Source organism: Hyalella azteca, unplaced genomic scaffold (genome assembly GCF_000764305.2).
Source record: "Hyalella azteca isolate HAZT.00-mixed unplaced genomic scaffold, Hazt_2.0.2 contig5025, whole genome shotgun sequence".
NCBI classification, from domain to species: Eukaryota; Metazoa; Arthropoda; class Malacostraca; order Amphipoda; family Hyalellidae; genus Hyalella; species Hyalella azteca.
The window spans coordinates 254,106-272,626 of record NW_025935231.1 but is presented as its reverse complement, the minus strand read 5'-3'; the positions used below and the strand labels follow the sequence as shown (position 1 = coordinate 272,626).

The 18,521-nt window shown below is 37.4% G+C and overlaps 3 protein-coding genes across 4 annotated transcripts; all 3 read left to right on the top strand.

Annotated features, from left to right (window-relative positions):
• Positions 1–3,277: 3,277 nt before the first annotated feature.
• On the top strand, positions 3,278–4,656 carry LOC108668394 (vacuolar ATPase assembly integral membrane protein VMA21). Its single transcript, XM_018155598.2, has 3 exons — positions 3,278–3,410; positions 3,775–3,880; positions 4,436–4,656. Exons 1-3 carry the CDS (start codon positions 3,348–3,350, stop codon positions 4,570–4,572), a joined length of 306 nt encoding a protein of 101 aa, XP_018011087.1. The 5' UTR covers positions 3,278–3,347; the 3' UTR covers positions 4,573–4,656.
• A 392-nt stretch (positions 4,657–5,048) lies between these two features.
• Positions 5,049–15,461, top strand: LOC108668403. Of its 2 annotated transcripts, XM_018155618.2 has the most exons (9): positions 5,049–5,545; positions 7,046–7,159; positions 7,731–7,850; positions 8,877–9,080; positions 11,396–11,819; positions 11,862–12,487; positions 13,335–13,478; positions 14,231–14,413; positions 14,782–15,461. In XM_018155618.2, the coding sequence occupies exons 1-9, from the start codon at positions 5,363–5,365 to the stop codon at positions 14,869–14,871; spliced, it is 2,088 nt and encodes a 695-aa protein (XP_018011107.1). In that variant the 5' UTR covers positions 5,049–5,362; the 3' UTR covers positions 14,872–15,461. The 2 variants fall into 2 exon arrangements, with proteins under 2 accessions (XP_018011107.1, XP_018011106.1); XM_018155617.2 differs by having other exon boundaries at positions 11,396–12,487.
• A 513-nt stretch (positions 15,462–15,974) lies between these two features.
• Positions 15,975–18,072, top strand: LOC108668402. Its single transcript, XM_018155616.2, has one exon. The coding sequence runs from the start codon at positions 16,404–16,406 to the stop codon at positions 17,466–17,468; it is 1,065 nt and encodes a 354-aa protein (XP_018011105.1). The 5' UTR covers positions 15,975–16,403; the 3' UTR covers positions 17,469–18,072.
• Positions 18,073–18,521: the final 449 nt, after the last annotated feature.

Here is an 18,521-nt window from a genome sequence, read left to right as displayed (position 1 = left end):
AATGGCTCCTTTTTGTCCATGATTTAAATTTTAAAGAGTTAACCCCTGACAATGACATGGCTGTTTATATCCTCAAATTTTCAAAAAATTGTCTGTATTTCAAATTTAATTTGTTGATTGTCCATCAAATAATAAAATACTTGACACTGGCCAGATCTATTATTTGTTGCATGTTGGACTTGATTACCATTTAGTTTATCCCTTTCTGGCTTTCAGCAGAGTTCTGCTTAATCAGTTAATGCCTCATGAAATACATACCGGCATAGTGGCAAAGCAGAGAGTTTTTTAGTCTCTCCCTCAAGTTCATTTTTGAGTCCTAGGCTATGAGTAGACCAGCAAAGTATCCTGGATACCAGCATCATCATACATAAGAAATTGGTTTAAATCTTGGGTAAATGAGGAAATTGAAATGAATTGATTCTAAAAAATCTCTGGTTTGTCACTATGCATACTGGTATAGGCTAAATAATATATAATGCTTTTTCTAAGAACTTATTTTTTGCTGTTAAACTTATGGAATTAGTTGAAAATATGATAAAAGTAGGTATGAATTTAATGATAATGAAGAATGTAATTTTTATGGCATCTAGCAAGAGTAAAACACAGTTTCCTAAAACAATATTACAACAATTAATAGGCTTTAATACTGATTAATACAAAGTTTCTGACAGACAAAAAAAAAAGTCATTGCATTTGCACAATTGTTAGTGTAGCTTGGACTAAAAAATATTATTTGGTACTCACTGCAGTAAGTGACAGAGAGAACATTCTCTCGTTGATGAAAGTTTAAAGTCATGGACTGACAGACAGACATGACAAGCAGTCAAGCACAATAGCTGTGTGAATAGCATGTATAGCAACTTTTTCCATAAATGAGAAAATGAGCTAAAAATACTTGCTGGTAGAATTTGTGTATTCAAGTCACATTTGTTTCTTGAGCATGGAAGGTGGCAAAGGCCCTATCAGGCTATCAGCCATCAGGCTATGAATACTGTACTAACTGTAGTTAGCTAAAGCTCCCTATTTTGTACATTTTGACATTCAGCTGACACAATTTCTGGTTGCTGCCATTCAGCTGACTGGTTGCTGCCTTGCTGGTTTGCTGCCTGCTTCAATCTTGATGCACATTTTGTCACTGTGATAACATGCAGAATTTAATTATCATTCAATTATGATTTCAAAAAGCATCATATGAAATTAGTATAACATTTTTTCATTGTCATAACAAGCAGCAGAGTTGTCAGTTGATTACAAGAGTCTTGGTTCATCAGTTATCGTTTCTTCCGCTTAGGGCTGGCTGGCATGATGGTGATGCCAAGACCCAAGAGGCAAGAGTGAGCAATGATATGAAGATCTTGGGCAACAGCACACATCAGAATCAAAATCCATGTCTTTTAAGGGGACCGGCTACCCTCCAGAAAAACTTCTACTTTATCTTCCGATCTTGCTGAAATTTTATACACATACGTAAAATGTGAAATAAAAAACAATTTGCTCATATAAATTTTTCAAAAAAAAAAGAAAGAAAACGTGAAATTGATAGAAAATGACCAAAATGTGGGTACTTTAGACTTTTTAGTCTATTTCCTCCTACAAATATTGTGCTATAACATCAAGACACGTATCATTCAATTTGTATGGACAATATCTAGCGCTCAGCAAGCCATTTTTTCAATTTTTTTCTTGGTTCTTTTGTTATGATGATTTTTCTGAAAAATTTCACATTTTTGAAATTTCCCCCCTCCTCCCCTCCCATTTTGCAATATATAATCCAAACTAAAACGAAATCGAAAAAAAATGCTATGCTCATCACTAGATCTTTCCTTTCCAAATCGAATGGTATTTGTCTCATTGCTGTAGCTTCAAAACTCTAGGAGGAGATAGGTTTGCCGTGAGAGAGGTTTTCAGGTTTCACAACTTTTCAGTAGAGGCAATAAACCGATGCGCAATATTTGAAGGCATGTAACGTAGCTTAGATACCGAAGGTAAGCATCATCTCACTTGAGAGTCAGTCAGCGATGCATAGAGCGACTGCATAAACACCTTTCCACAAGATAGCTGGGAGGTAACTGAGCTGCAGGTCCACTGAGAGCACATTTATAATGTCAGGCCGGAATTAATTCCCTTAGAGTTTTATTAAGTGACTCCATCTCCCTCCTCCCTTTCGGGATTTGTCGAGAATGCATAAATCAACGTACAGAGATGGTTCTAGTACCATTTGATGCTGCAGAAAGTAAGCTTTAAAATGAGCATAAAAAGAGGAAAAGCTGAAAATTTTGATTTTTAGGGTAGCTGGTCCCTTCGAGACTTTGCAGACATGTCTCTTTTGATACCTCTTTACAAGTAGTTTTGGTAGTCTAGGTAGGTAACCTGTACAAACAATCTTATATATACAGTGGGGGGAAATAAATATTCGTACACTTGAAAAATCATATTTTAATGTATGTAAGTACACAAACTTAACATGAAAAGTGATTTAAATTATGTATAGAGACGCATAGTATTCAAAAATACTATCAAAAGAAATTAAATCTCAATGCAACAAAAAACAATGCAACATGTTCACTTTTCGGGGTGAAAAAAGTATTCGTACAAAACAATAAATCCGCATTATTTTAATTTAATACTTGGTTGAATAACCTTTATTCAGCTCAACAGACACCAGTCTATTTCTATACGTCTCGACCAATGATTACGATTTTTCAAGTGTACGAATATTTATTTCCCCCCACTGTATATATATCACAAGTGCCTTTGATTCAATCACAAATTGCAACTGGATCTTTAAGAATGAGTGCAAATATATTAAAGGTACTAGGGAAATGAAAATTTGTAGGCATCCATTTCAATATGAAAAGCAATTAAAGCATTGAGAATACCCAAAATATTATATGTGCTTTCAGGAAGAAAGTATTAACTACACAAGAAAGAGTAGAGTGCATAGCCTAATTAATATTTTTAGGTTTGTTATTGAGGTCTTGAAAAATCTTTGTTGGGCTATGAGCTTTGACCAAATTCAACCTGAAGATAAGGAAAAGTATATGCCTGTTGACAAAATTTTGTATTTACGATTACATTGGATAATATATTCATATCAATTCGGAGATTCTTGATCAATTGTTGTTATTCAGCATAGACCCAAAAGTTTTCAAAAATGTTCTTAAAAAACGTGAACTAATTCTTGAAAAACTTATCAACTATGGAGAAGAGTTTATTTGGTTAGCTAGACTAAAATGTGGCAGTATTATCCATAATATTTCCATTTGTCTTTTTTGAATATAAATAAATTTAATGTTGCCTTTCCAGAATTGATTAGATATTTGTTATTCTAATAAATAGAACCAATAATGGCAATGTCAAACAAGAAAATTTCTTCTGTTATTAACAGTGACAGCTTCTTAGGAGACAAGGTAAGAACATAACCTAAATCATAAATCTGAAATATTATTTCACACCTTTAAATTTTATTATTATTACTGATAAATTATTATCTAACATTGCAACATAACAGTGAAAAGATTATTTATAGCTCACAATAATGGTTTCAACCAAGCAATCTTTCACAAATTTAGTGTATTAAACTGCATTTTGATAGGAAATAAAATGTCTATATTGCAGTTTTTACACCTTATGAAAATAAAATGTTAGACATAATATTTACATTCATATATTAACTTTTTAATGAAAAGAACAGCATTTAACCAAATGTAAAATTTGGGACGGAAGCATTTATAACATATGCTGAAAGCCTTAATTTTTATGAACCATTAACAGGGTCCCACAGAAGCTTCATTGCTTCAGGCTGTCTTACCCATTGTGCTCCTCCTTATTCTCACACCCGTGGGGCTCTTCCTTTTTGGGAAGTCTTACATTTTTGTGGGTAAGCATCCAGTGAAGCTGATAATGGCAGTTTTTAATATTTCACTAGTCTAATTGCAAATGAATAGATGTAATAATTTTTGAGATGACAATTTATTACTAAGACAGGTCCTTACACCATACAATACTTAGTTACTGTATATACATATATTAAATAAATTTTGACTGAGAAGAATTCATATACATACGGTACCCTAACTATACCTATATTAATTTTACCAATTAATCATTATTTATGATAATGATAATCCACATGTTAATTAAATATGGGATAAGCTGATGAAAAGTACAATGCTTTCAAATGAAAAAATATAACTCAGCACTCGAGTGACAGCGAGTGACAGAGAGCACATTTTCTCATTGACAAAAACGTGAAGACACAAACAGACAGATGGACAGACAGACAGACAGACGGACGGACGGACATGACGAGCACAATAGGGCATTTTTTCCATAAACGATAAAATGCGCTAAAAATATCTAAAAGTGAAAGGTGTATAATAACAATCCCTTTGAAGGTTATATTCCAGCCCTGAAATCATGTAATTGTGTTCAGGTGTGCTGGGTCTCACTGAGACGCTGGCCAATGTTTGGGCGGCTGTTGCTGCGGTGCTGTTGCTACATGTCCTGCTTGGTGTCTTCATATATAGAGCAGTCAAGTCGGGGGAAAAGAAACCTGACAAATTAGACTAAATATTCTAAAATATTATTTTCCATTCCATTTTGTTATAGCTATATACGCATATAATTGGTGTGAATAGATGTACATTTGTGATAGGTCTATCAACTTTCATATGAATTCAACTTTTACCAATCATCTCATGATTTAGTTCAGAATATAAATGTATTTCTTCCTCTTGTGACTGTTAAGTTCAATTTAAAGAAGATCTTTAAATAGATGTATACATATTTACAGAGAAGGAAGTATGAATATATTGCTTGATTCATTTCTTCTTTCCAACATTGTTGATTCTGCTCTAATTTAATTAAATATGTTACATCTTATTATTCTAAGAATGGAGAGAAAATATTAAAAATATTACAAGAAAATGTACAATTTTGTTTGATTGTCTTTACTCCATTTTAACAACTTAATTCATTCTGGTCTGCTCTGAGACATACAGAGTAATATTTGATTTATGTATTTAACTTGTGTATTTATTATTTGATTGATTTATTAATTGATAAAATTTTTTGTTGAATTCAATTTTAATTGCTGTGCAACTATCTCAAATGCTCATTAAGGTCATTATCATTATGATCAAAGGATGGCATCATTAAGCAACTAAATGACCAGCCAAAAGTTGCTTCAGAAATTAATTCAATGCTAAAACATTTCGTGCAGATGGGCAAAGAATGTAGTTATTGTTTGTAATACTTCCATGAAAATAGCTGTATCAAATGTACCCATAGTTGTTAATCAAAGAAACAGCTAACTGTGTGCATCTGTGATAACAATAATAGAGTGTATGAACCAATTACAATGCAGCTGCCATTAAAACCTATAAGCAAGTCATTAATGCTCTGGAGTGAGCCAAGGGAGAATGAGAGTACAGCACTAGTCCCTCATGGCACATCACATAGTCGCATTACTCAGTTGGTCCAGACTGCCCCTCCTGGCTTCCAAATGCAGCCTCCACTGCAGCTTTCTATGACCCAGCTTATGGTTAGTGCTGTGATCTTTAGTTTCATGTCAATGTTTTGCTTCTGCTCTTTAGTTTCCTTTCAATGTTTTACTTCTGCTTTTTAATTTCATGCAAGTTTCTGGGTTCTGCTCTTTAGATGAATGCATGCTACAAAGCTTGTGTTTAACATATGTACTGTTTTCTAGTACTGCCGCCGCCATTTCACGTATTTTCACTGTGTAGCTACATCTGTTGGGAAGACAGGTGCCATAACAGAGCCATCCAATTAAGTCTACATCTATTTACATGAATTAAAGTGCATCCACCTATTAAGAATCCCAATGACTGCGAAGTGCATGCCGTAATACAGCTTCTCTGCTGAAGATTTCTAATCATTTGATATTCATATAACCAAATAAGTGAAGTGCATTGCTTACAACTTTGCCTTATCAGGCAGCAAACTTCTTTGATGATGGCATACAAAGCTGGTCACAAGATACAACAAATGCCTCAATATTATTGTAAATTAAGCAGAGAAATAGAGAAATGCAAGACCTTTCTTGTGGATATATTATTACTGGGAAAAAATATCTTTATTATATCCAAAGGTACCTAGGTACTTTTAAAACATACCTTATAGGTATTTCTCACGCTCTTTGATTTCATGTCATCTTCTTGCTCCTGCTCATTATTTTCATGTCAGTTTCTATCTTTTTTAGTTATATAGGTATACAATAGCTACTAGCTCCTGCACCTAGTTTTATGTAAGCTTTTGTTTCTGCTACTAAAGTTCCTATAAACTTCATTGGGTACATGCCAGCTTCTGTCTGGCTTAGTTCAACTTTCTAACTTGCAGCCATTGGGTTTTAGTCAGCATCAGGCCGGCTTAGTTCAACTTTCTAACTTGCAGCCATTGGGTTCCAGTCAGCATCAGGCCTGTGGTAACAAGGTTTGGGCAGCTTCTTGTTAGTGCTCATCTGTAGTGGTATTCCTTCTATGTAGAATTTATGCATCTTATATCTGATCTCATTCACAATCATTTAAATTGCTCTGTTAGATAGTTTAGTCACTGTATTTATAATTTGAATTACATTCATCACTCATTCCAAGATTTAAATCACTCATATAGATGTGTTGTTATTCAAGTAATTGTCATGTGGAGACTAACCATAGTTTCTCTTGAGTTATACTTTGGAAGTAACAAGTGATGCAATTTTACTTTGTTATGATTTAGCAGGTATGTCGAATTTTTAATTTGAATTTAATTATGGTTTTCTAACTGTCAACATTCAAGATATCTCATCACTCCTTCTAAATTCCTTGATAAATGCATTCCTGTGTACATATGTCATTCATTTTTTATTAACATTCATGCTCTCATAAATATAATTATCACCCTGATTGAATTTGTATTCTTCTCAATAGACTGAACTCATGACAAGTGTGGCCATGTTTCTGTATAACAATGTGTTACGGCAAGTTCTATTATTATTATTGAATTATTATTATTAATTATATTATTGAATTATTGCAACTTGCAGTCACTGGGGTCGTGCGTTCTGGGATGGCAGGTGTTGGTGCAGGGAAAAGAAGGCTCCTACATTGGCTACATCTGCTGGATGCTACATCATTGTGGCCGCCTTGGTCTAGAGGAGGTATTATATAAAAGAAGGTATTATTATACCTTCTTTTTTATCATATTATATAAAAGAAGGTCGGATGCATGATGTATTATATAAAAGCAGAGGAAGATCTTACATATACATATATAGATATACATATATACCGGTATGCATATAGATATACATATATATGCATATATATTATATAAAATGTTATATAAAAGAAGGCTCCTACATTGGTTACGTACATCTGCCTGCTGGATGTTGCATCATTGCGGCTGCCTTGGTCTAGAGGAGGTATCATTATAATCTAGAATCTTTGAACTTCTTCATTGACGTCAGTACCATTAGTGATTTAGAACTGTGCTTGAAGCTTGAGAATATCCCATAAGTTGATTTTTGTAGATTTAAAACAAATTTTGAAATTAATATTAATGTCTATTAGAATCAACTGACATGTTTCAAAGAAATCATATTGGTTGCAATAAAATTCTTATGTATTTGTGTTTTTGCACAGAAAAACATAGTGCTGGCTTTTTACTATGTTAAGTCAGGCTTAATATGTAGTAAAAAGAAAACGGTCATGTAATGTTTTTTGTGACAGGCCAGCAACCCAGCAACTGGTATCAAGAGAGTTGGTTTGTTGCTGCTCCATTACCGACACATCGACAGCGTCACACTCCTCGCCAGGCGTGCCAATGACCCCCGCAAATATATGCCTAATGTGAGAAGTGTTTTGTCTTAAACCCAACCATTGATTACCCTATCCTTTTAACACTCTCATTGCCGGACGTGCAAATGACCCACTCAAATATGTGAGAAATGTTTTATTTTAAATCCTGCCATTGATTACCGTACCCAATCCTTGATTATGCTAATGTATGATTTTTGGTTATAGAGCCTTTAGCCAGAATCATGAGCCAAATCATAAACTCTAATCACTTCATATTCTATTGTAACAAGCTTTAAAACTAGAAATAGTGCCTTTCCAAACCTTTTTATCTTGTTTGATTTACCAATGTTTATTTTTTGCTATATTCTATGCAAGGTATAACTCAAATCTTCATTTACTAGTGCAGCCTAAGAGCTCTGATTTTATAGTTCTCAATTAATTGTTTTAGTACCATATCCATCAATGCTTTCATATTTCCTTGACAAAACTAGATTTTTCATGTAAATTGTAACTTGAAGACATTACCTGCATGAATGTGGTAAAAAAAATTATCTGCTCATGATTAAACCTAGAAAGTTTTTTTGTCTGTAATGAATTCACAGTAAAAATTGAAATGTTAATGCACCCATGGTGTTTTTTCTCTGTTATATAGAATTTGTGATAATTATAGTTCAATATGATGTGTCTGTCTTCGCACATACCAGAAGGGAAAATTTGTTTTGTGATTAATATTGATGTTTTAATATGTCTATCCTCAAAGTTCATTTTTAATATATCATATGCTTTGAATATCGTCTAAACCAATTGATCCAAAAAGCAGGCTCACTTGGCGTTTTAAATTTTAATTTAAATGTATTTTATCATGTCATCTTATTGGCCATATTAACAAATATTATTCATTAAATAAACTTAATGCATTCCTTCTTAAATTTAAATTTAAATTCATTTTATCCTGTCATCTGATTGACCATATTAACAAAAATTATTCATTAAATAAACTTTACTCATCATGTAGTCTTATTGACCATATCAACAAAAATTATTCATTAAATAAACTTAATGCATTTCTTGTGGCAGAAATCGAACGTGATCGAGGAGAAGCGCGGCCGCTCGCTGCTCATGAAGAAGTTGGTTCGACCTCATCTTATGGACACGAGCGATGATAACGACGACACGGACGACGATGAACCACGCCCTCCTCTGCCGCCCCCCGTCCTCCGTGTGCGTCGTCCACACTCGTGGACGATCATCGACGCGATGGACGCTTCGTATTTCGACGCCGTGAGTGACAAACTTTTACGTGATCGTTATTCCATTGCATAATAAACTTGATGTGATATAAGACTGTTGACTTTTGGCCTTTTGGAATGGGTTTATTTTGTTGGTCAAACCTTGATTACTATCCAGGCCTGTGCAACATAGATGTCTCGATGCCGCTCGCTAAACGTTGGACTACATGTCATCAAAAATATTAATATCAGTTCGCTTTTCTAAGGCTCAGTTGAGTTAGAGTTATGAACGACGCGATATTGATTTTCAAATATCTATTCACCACGTGTCATCTCATAAAATTTATGAAAGAGTATTTTTTGGTCGTTGGTATGTAAATTTACAACAATATTGAAGACTTTGGGTTTAATTGTTTGATTGCCAATTGCTTTAATTCTTTCAGGTTGGTTTCCGTAGTGGCTTACTTAAGGCACGTTTGTAAGTTTTCGTATGAACAAGTTTCGGCAAAAATCGTAGAGAGAGGGTTGCAATGAGACACTGGTACATTTCATACTAAATTGAAAAATTCAAGCTTACAACCTACGTTGAATAAAATTTCTAGTACACGAAAAATGAAGTCCGAACACAATTAAAATTGAGAATTTATCAGTTAACTTCATTCAAAATTTCTCTATTTACCAGAAACGTTGATCCGTTGCAGTTCTGTTGAGTCGTACGGCTGTTGTAAACTTATAAACGACCGTAACCCATGCACACGTTGCGACCGTATTTCCAGCGGCTGCCGTAGCCGCGCATCCCATATGCCCGCGGTCGTTTTTCTCCATCGTCTTCGTGTCTCGCTGTTATAAATGGTCTCACGGACAGTCTGGACGTAGGTTCTTTTATAACGACCGCGGTGAATAGTGAGTGGTGAAGTCTTCCTCGTCGATAATTTTATTCCAAACTCATTTCCGTGCTTCTGCTGCTGGTGGTCGTGGCCGTACCGCTACTGACGATGACTGTGACCATGCCGTGCTTATGGCCGTACCGAAAACATAATTCTTGCGCGGTGCTTAAAACTTGAATCTTCACGATTGCCGGCACTATAGTCGTTGGACGTCTCGTGGCCTCTCGCGTTGTCTCACGGCTGAGTCGCAGCCTGAGTGTTGATGGTGACCGTACATAAATATATCGTAGTCGTTCCTTGTAGATTTTTGACGTTGTTATATCGGAGTCGTGGTGGTATGAATGACTCGATGTTTCGCGCGGCCGTTATTTCGCGATCTTCCGCCCAACGGTCGAAGCGGTTGCAGAGATAACTGCAAACCTATTGGTGTGACGGTTACCACAGTAGAACAACTTTTGGCGCGAATTTTAGGGCGCTTATATACGCTGGTGTCGTCCACAGTAAGCCTATACCCTTCGAAGTGACGCCGCAACGGTTTCAAATTGTGCCAGAGTCATCCTTTCAATACCTAGGAGCATTCCAAGCTATAAACAAACCCTTGGTCTCGAGAACAACCCTTGGTTTCACGGTCTCGCGTCCCATACAAGCTTTACGCACTTTCACCCCAAATTACTATAGCCTTCTCAACACCTTCACTCTAACTTCCAATAACTTTCATAACTCAGTTATTAACCAATTCACCCTCAAACTACGTTCTGTACAGTATAATATAAATGGAGTCAAATGACTGACGCTCTAATCAAAAGATCACTTTTTTATTTCAAAGCCTGCCGTCTTTTCAACATTTAATTGGACATGATTACATTCATGGGGGTCGTACTATAGAAAATAATTACGAGTTAGTAAGTCCGTCAGTTGATCACTGATGTGTTTCAAGCTAAACCCATTAATTACAGACCGCAAATTGACTATCACGTTCGTTGAGAACACTACCTGTAGTACCTTAGTTAGTTTTGAAAACACGGCAAATTAACTTGAAATTCTTGACCGTGCACATTACGTTTATTGAGGACTCAACGTGTACCGTGGTTAGTTTTGAAAGCACAGCAAATTAACATGAAATTCTTGACCGTGCACATCACTTTTATTGAGTACTCTACGTCTACCGTAGTTAGTTTTGAAAGCACGCCAAATTAGCATGAAATTCTTGACCGTGCACATTACGTTTATTGAGAACTCTACGAGTACCTTAGTTAGTTTTGAAAGCACGCCAAATTAACTTTAAATTCTTGACCGTGCACATCACCTTCGTTGAGTATTCTACGTGTACCGTAGTTAGTTTTGAAAGCATGCCAAATTAACATGAAATTCTTGACCGTGCTCATCACGTTTATTGAGGACTCTACGTGTACCGTAGTTAGTTTTGAAAGCACGTCAAATCAACATGAAATTCTTGATCGTGCATTTGCCATGTGTGCAGGTGGTGGCAATTATGAGCGAGGAGCGCGTTGGTGTAGCGCCGGTGGGCGAGCGCCTGGGCAGGTGGGGCGCGCTTGCCTGGCTCGTGGTTGCCACGACCCACACCGTCTACCTCTTCGACGTCGCCACCATCGGGCTGCAAGCGCTGTTGTTCGGGACGGACAAGAAGCGTGGCAAACGAGACGAACCACGTGCTGCTGGTGTAGGTGCAGCTGCCCATAATGTGGCAGAAGATGTTGCGTCTGACTCTGCTTACGCTCCCCGGGGACCTGTGAACGAAGTACATGATGCTGCTGGAAATGTAAATGGGCCAGTCAATGGAGTACTTGATGCTGCTGGAACTGTAAATGGACCTGTCAATGGAGTGCTTGATGCTGCTAGAAATGTAAATGGGCCTGTCAATGGAGTATGTGATGCTGCTGGAAATGTAAATGGGCCTGTCAATGGAGGACTTAATGCTGCTGGAAATGTAAATGGGCCTGTCAATGGAGTATGTGATGCTGCTGGAAATGTAAATGGGCCTGTCAATGGAGTATGTGATGCTGCTGGAAATGTAAATGGTCCTGTCAATGGAGTACTTGATGCTGCTGGAAATGTAAATGGGCCTGTCAATGGAGTACGTGATGCTGCTGGAAACGTAAATGGGCCTGTCAATGGAGTACTTGATGCTGCTGGAAATGTAAATAGGCCTGTCAATGGAGTACTTGATGCTGCTGGAAATATAAATAGGCCTGTCAATGGAGGACTTAATGCTGCTGGAAATGTAACTGGGCCTGTCAATGGGGTACGGGATGCTGCTGGCGATGTTCGTGGATCTAGAGCTGAAGTAACAAGTGAAGAGCCAGGCCGTCACATTGAAATAAAAAACGAAAGGAGCGATTGTTCTTCGAATGTAAGCGACATTTTCGTAGCCAGCCAAGATTATACAAAAGACGAGCCTCAGCTGCCACGTGTCTCAGGGGCAGGCATCAGATATTTAGGACACGTGCTAGAGGACCCTGGCGTAGAGATCGTGGTGCACGATGCACGTAATCTACAGGACCTGCTGCTGCACCAGGCACACCTCGTCCTCAAGAATGTCTTCGACACTCAGGTGAGAACAACACGTGCCTTCAAATAGTAGCTCTTTTACGAAATTGGTATTCCAAATTCATCGTCTTTGATATTTCTTATTTGTTCCTCATCGAGCTGGTCGATGTAGTTCCAAAACTTATATGCGTGAGCCCAGAAGGCATTCTAGATAGGATAGCCTCGATCATAAGTTTTCAATTCCCCTATAAGTAGCTAGTATTACTCCGTATATTACTTCATTAGTAAGTTACTTACTGGATTTACTCCAGTAAAACTACTGATCATTAGCAAGACGGACTGTTAATTCCGGAATTTACAGATGCAATTACACTAATTGCAGATGGACAAACAGCTTACATCCTGTATCAATTCTCTTGGTAAAAATGAGTAAAATGGAGCTACAAATTTTTCCATTTCACGGCCAGTGTGGTTTGGCCTGATTGAGCATGGGTCGCGGCTAATGAGATAATTACTCCGCTGTCGTGAAACACTCTCAATAATCTTCATTTATTCTCATCATATTTTCTTCTAGTGATTTATTGTCATCCCAAATCGCTGCCCACTGTCAGCCGTATTTATTTATAGTCTGATTCAAATGAGCCTTATTTATTCTCATCATATTTTCTTCTAGTGATTTACTGTCATCCCAAATTGCTGCCCACAGTCAGTCTTACTTATTATGTATTCTGATTCAAATGAGCCTTATTTATGCTCATCATATTTTCTTCTAGTGATTTACTGTCATCCCAAATTGCTGCCCACAGTCAGTCTTATTTATTATGTATTCTGATTCAAATGAGCTATATATATTCTCTTCATATTTCCTTCTAGTGCCTTACTAACTGCCACCCATGATTCCTGCCACGCAGGCCGCTGAGATCTACCTACACGTGATACAGGAGAAGGGCAAGTGTCCGGCGTTCGTACCGTTGCTGAGTACGCTGCTGCTGCGACGTCTGCGGCTCAGCCCTCGACATCTACTCTACGATCGCATCCTGCGCCGCAATGCCGGAGTCAGATCATGATCTTGCAATTGTAGAAATCGGGCTTACTTTTATATAGACTTCTTGTTATAATGTTTATGCTCTCGACACCTGGTCTAAGAACGTGTCTTGCGCCGCAATGCTGGAGTCTGATCATGCTGTCAATTATGAAAATTAGTCTTACTTTTATATAGACTACTTGTCTAATGTTCGTGCCCTCGAAACCTGGTCTGCAAACTTGTCCTGCGTTGCCATGTCCGAGTCAGATCATGATTCCATTTACGGAACTTGGTCTTGGTTCTAGATTGACTACTTAGAATAGACCAATTGGTCTATTGTTTATGAATAACGTTGACAAATCAGTTATTAGTTTAGTTATCTCTTATCTGTATCATGACGATCGCAGTTTGTTTTCCTCTCTAAATAAAACGAGATGCCATTTAAGTTTACCATCATTTTATTTAAAAATGGCGTTGTGTCTATTCATCCGTGTTTTTAACCTATTTTGCTTCCATAATCATTATTTTATTTCATTATATGATATTATACCAACAAGAAGAAATAAGTAAACAAGAAATATACCGTATATTTTTTGTTTACTTATTAATCTTTCATCTGTGGTAATGCTGAACAATATAGCAGACGCATTAATTATTTTGATTATTCCACGCTGTGGTCTGAAGTAGAAGTAATCAGTGATTAGCTTCCTTTAATGCCATATACGCCTTGTTTCCAATGCGAGATTATTTACATGGTTTACTAATGTGCATGGTTGTGTCCAGGACTCGAGCGTGTTTTTCGAGCGGCCGATGAGCGAGGAGACGCTTGAAAGCCTGGCGTCGTCCGCCATGTTTCTGTGCGAGTTACGCGCGCTGCAGATGCGCGATGTTCTCGTCGACCTCGCGCAGCTCACCACCGTGCACATGTTCGCGCACGCTGAGAAGGACGACGTAATGCGCGTCAGAGTAAGTCGTTGCACTCATCTGTGAAGGATTTCTGCAATTGTTTTGTAATATTATTTATTCCGGCTAATTATTTTTCCAAATGCCAACCCAAAATTGTCAGGCTTGTCATGATGTTTCGAAACTTGAAATATTGAGAAATTCACAGCCCTGAAAAAAGCTGTAAATGACATTTTCACTCGAAATTTATCCTTATCCTGTCGCCAATATCCGTCATCGATGTCCTAAACATGCAACAACCCACGAATAATATAACATGATATTCGCGCTGCAACTGTGGTGTTAATGTATATCTTACGACTAACAAAAATTGTAGGGTTAATTTTTATCTTAATTGTTGAGACGGCTCACGTAATGTCACTTACGTGCAGGTGGAGGAGCACGTGGTGCCGGAGTCCGTCCAACGTCTCGGCAGAGTAACCGTCCTTAATTACACAGGCTGTGCCAAAACTCGCCTTTAGTCCCGTTCATTCCATGCTGTAGGAGCGAGGGTGCTGTGACATCCAAGTTGGTCATAGTAGCCGGCTTTGGGTCGTGGTTGTGACGAGTCATTACTATTACTTAAAGAAAACCATGGTGAAGATGCCTATACCGTGGAGCGTAGCTGCTGCCTGAACGATTATGTGGTACTTTAGCTGCTAGTACTGGCGACGTCGGAATTTGAATTGTTTTGACTATTTCTTTTGTATTCTTTGCTGAGGATATTTGCGTATGTTATGTTATTAAGTTACCAAATTTTTTTATTCATTTACGTTATTACGAGAAGGTTTATAGTTTGAGCTGAATTTGTATTTGAATTGCGACAATTCATCCATTTGTTTTCAAGCCTCTAGCAAGCAATTTTTCCGCCTTGAGGTAATATAGTTACCGGATAGTTACAATTGTTTAGCTAGCAGCTCAGCTTCAAATAACCTAAGTCGGATGGAGATTACATTTGCCTCTAAATGCGTCATTATAACCTAGTTATGTGTTATTTTTCTAGTGAATTTTTTCCAAAGGAGAATTAATGATGTAAAGCGTTTATTTGTGAAAAGGAATTTAATTTTCTTCACTGGATTTTCAATTTACCCGCTTTATTCGACAAAGTGAGGTCACATAGACTGGAAAGTTTAGACTGTAATTAGGTAGCATATACAAAGTGTCGGTTTCTTTGATGCTGGACTTTCCTCTCTGCAGTAGGCGAACAATTTCAGGTTATGAACGATTTAGGTTGTACGCAGTGTCGGTAAGCGGTGAGTGGAATGTCAGTATTAAGTGATGAACGAGGCCACGGTTTATCACTCAACCGTGGTCCCGTTCTCGATGAATGTCGTGTGAAAGTGACAAAAATATTGCGTTTGGCCAATACTGATCCGAAATCACTGCCAAAGCGGGTTGACTCCACGGTCTTGACGCGCACGTTTTTGCCCGATCTAAGGTGTAGCTTTTTTGGTAGCCCTAATACAATTATTGGAAAACTTTCCTCTCTGCGCCAAGCGATGTAATGTTTTTGGTCGAAGGATATGAGGATAAAATGTACATCGTGGCGCAGAACGGTTTATAAACACGCGCGCTGTCGTGTTCATTGCTGATTTGTCCGCAAAATGGCGAATTAAAACGAATTTGAAAAGTTCACCGCAAATCCGGGTGGAGTGGCGCAAGTTAGACTGGAACTTTGGAAGTATAATCGCAATTGGTGCATACGGCGTATGGAACGAAAGAATGCAAGTGATTCAATGTCAGGAAAAGGTCAGGCAGTGTGCGGGAACGACTTGTTTGATTCTCATGCTTTATTTCTTGGAATAACCTGACGGACTCAGAAGTACCACGGAAAAAAGCCATCGAACTTTGATTGTGTGTTGAACTGACGCGGCGATATCTTTCGCATTAAATTTTTGCGGACATAGAAGCAACACAAACAATGAAGAAGCCGCTAGTGTAATTCACATGATCTCACATTGCGTTGCTCGTGCTCTCGTCGTGAGAAAACCGCAGCTGTTCAACGGCATCAGCGATGTTACGAGTGCGCAGGTGTAAAACTCTTGGTAGGACAAAATTATTCATTTTAATCATATGTTTGTACTGCTTGAGTTACGTCAAAAAGCAGTTATCTTTGCCACCAACTCTGCAAACGACTCCATTGAAAATGAGGTTGACAAACATCAACTCGAATGCAACCTTCAGGTATGAAATCGTCAGGGCAAACATGAGTGCGTCTCGCAAAGAAATGGGCTTGACTGAAAATCATAATTTCAACCTAAGCCGGTTTATGGCATTAAATGCGAGTAATATTGATTTCGATGAAGCCATACGATCTCTGATTCAAATTACTCACGAAGCCACTTGGAAATGCCTGAAGACCGTGAACGTGGGTGGAAAACGATACTGTCCCCACAACCAAGCCTCGATCTATGATGGTTTCAAGCCTGTGTGCCTCGATGAAGCTGTGAAGCCAAAACCCAAGTCGTGCATAGTTCTGAGCTTCGGGGTGGGCTACGAATGGTCATTCGATAACATGATTGCTCAATACGGATGTAAAGTATTTTCTTTCGATTTTAGTATGAGAAATTACACAAACTTCTGGTATGGAGAAGGTAAGCATTTCTTAACTTTGATGCTCAGCAATAAGACGACCGACAAGATTACGTACACTATAGGAAAAGGTGAAACCCGTGATAAGAAATTTCTTTTAAACATCTCACAGCGAACACTGGAAGGTATTTTGAACATCTTGGATTTGGCAGAAACCCAAATTGATTACCTAAAATTAGACATCGAAGAAGACGAGTGGGAAGTGTTCCTACAAATATTTTCAAGTTCAAAGAGGTCATCGATACTACGCAAAATCAATCAAATCGTCATTGAAATTCATTTAGAATTTCTACTGAATATGTACGAAGATCGTGACGCAGTCGTTGATAAGGTGTACGATGTTTTTGAGGTGTTGCAGAACTTGTCACTTGAGGGATTTCGAATGGTCAACTGGATGCCAAACAAACAAACTGGATCAGCTTTCAAATACAGTAACTTGACAATGTCTCTCTTCCAAGAACTACACTTCATTCGTGTCGCTGGGTGAAATTTCATCAAAACAGAAAATTCAATACTTGTATAGAATAAAATTATAGCAATATTTATTTAGTATTTAGTGAGCATTAATATTTTAGCACTCTGTACAAGGCAAGGTAGCCGAGAGGGTTGAGTTGAGGGATGCCCACCGTTTGGAAGAGTAAGTTGTGGGTACTGTATTCGCAGCTAACTGTAAAAATCTCGTTGAATCTGCAAAGCGGCCGGGTGACCAAGACTAGCAAGATTGGCGTTTTAGGATTGGCTGTGTATTAGGTTTCATACAAACTAAGGAAGTTCTGTTTTAAACACAGTCCCTTGATGAGATAATCATTTCATTGCCAAAGTGGTGTGGTTTTTAATTTTATTATCGATGTGATCAGCATTGCAGCGTTAACCTCAGGTGCTGCAATGTGCTTTGTTGAAATTTATACCTTAATCTGTCATTTTGTGGTCGAGAACAATTCTTTATAATTTTTGTTAAATAAATCGTATTTAATTTCTAAATAGCTCAGGTGACATTATGTAAAAAAGCTAATACAATTAGAGTAACGTTAGTTCTAAGTTATAATTTTTTCTTTCAATTTTTTGGAATCATTATCCTCCTTATTGAAGAGTCAGGCTTTTCTGTAAAAGAAATAAAAAATGATATTCTAGAAATTTAATTTCATTATTCCCTGATGCAAAGGTCATTTTAACTTGAATTATTTTCTATGATAAATCGCTACAGTGATGCGTAAAAATTTGGCCTTTGGCAAAACTTTGTTTTTACAAAAAAAGGACAGGAGATTTTTTGTAACATATAAACAGATCTACTATTATTATTCATTACCAACACGTACAAATATGTATTTTTGGACAGTTTTAAGCACTCTATAGATATTTTTTCTAAGAGCAAATTCAACATAGTGCCTTCTAAGTGGCGGCATGATTAGGTATTGAAAATTTAAACGATTTGAAGATTTGGTTTCATTGTTATAATTTTATTATTGATCGTCAATTGCTTTAATTTAGTCAGGTGGCGTCCGTAGCGTCTTAGGCTTTACTCTGTGTATTCGCGTTTATA

Excerpts from the sequence above, each read along its gene's own strand:
- LOC108668394 (XM_018155598.2), top strand. The coding sequence starts at position 3,348 with ATGGCAATGTCAAACAAGAAAATTTCTTCTGTTATTAACAGTGACAGC. Across the intron at positions 3,411-3,774 it reads ACAGCTTCTTAGGAGACAAG|GGTCCCACAGAAGCTTCATT; the intron begins GTAAGAACATAA and ends AACCATTAACAG. Across the intron at positions 3,881-4,435 it reads GAAGTCTTACATTTTTGTGG|GTGTGCTGGGTCTCACTGAG; the intron begins GTAAGCATCCAG and ends AATTGTGTTCAG.
- LOC108668403 (XM_018155617.2), top strand. The coding sequence starts at position 5,363 with ATGCAGCTGCCATTAAAACCTATAAGCAAGTCATTAATGCTCTGGAGT. Across the intron at positions 13,479-14,230 it reads TCCTGCGCCGCAATGCCGGA|GACTCGAGCGTGTTTTTCGA; the intron begins GTCAGATCATGA and ends GGTTGTGTCCAG. Across the intron at positions 14,414-14,781 it reads ACGACGTAATGCGCGTCAGA|GTGGAGGAGCACGTGGTGCC; the intron begins GTAAGTCGTTGC and ends ACTTACGTGCAG.
- LOC108668402 (XM_018155616.2), top strand. The coding sequence starts at position 16,404 with ATGTTACGAGTGCGCAGGTGTAAAACTCTTGGTAGGACAAAATTATTC.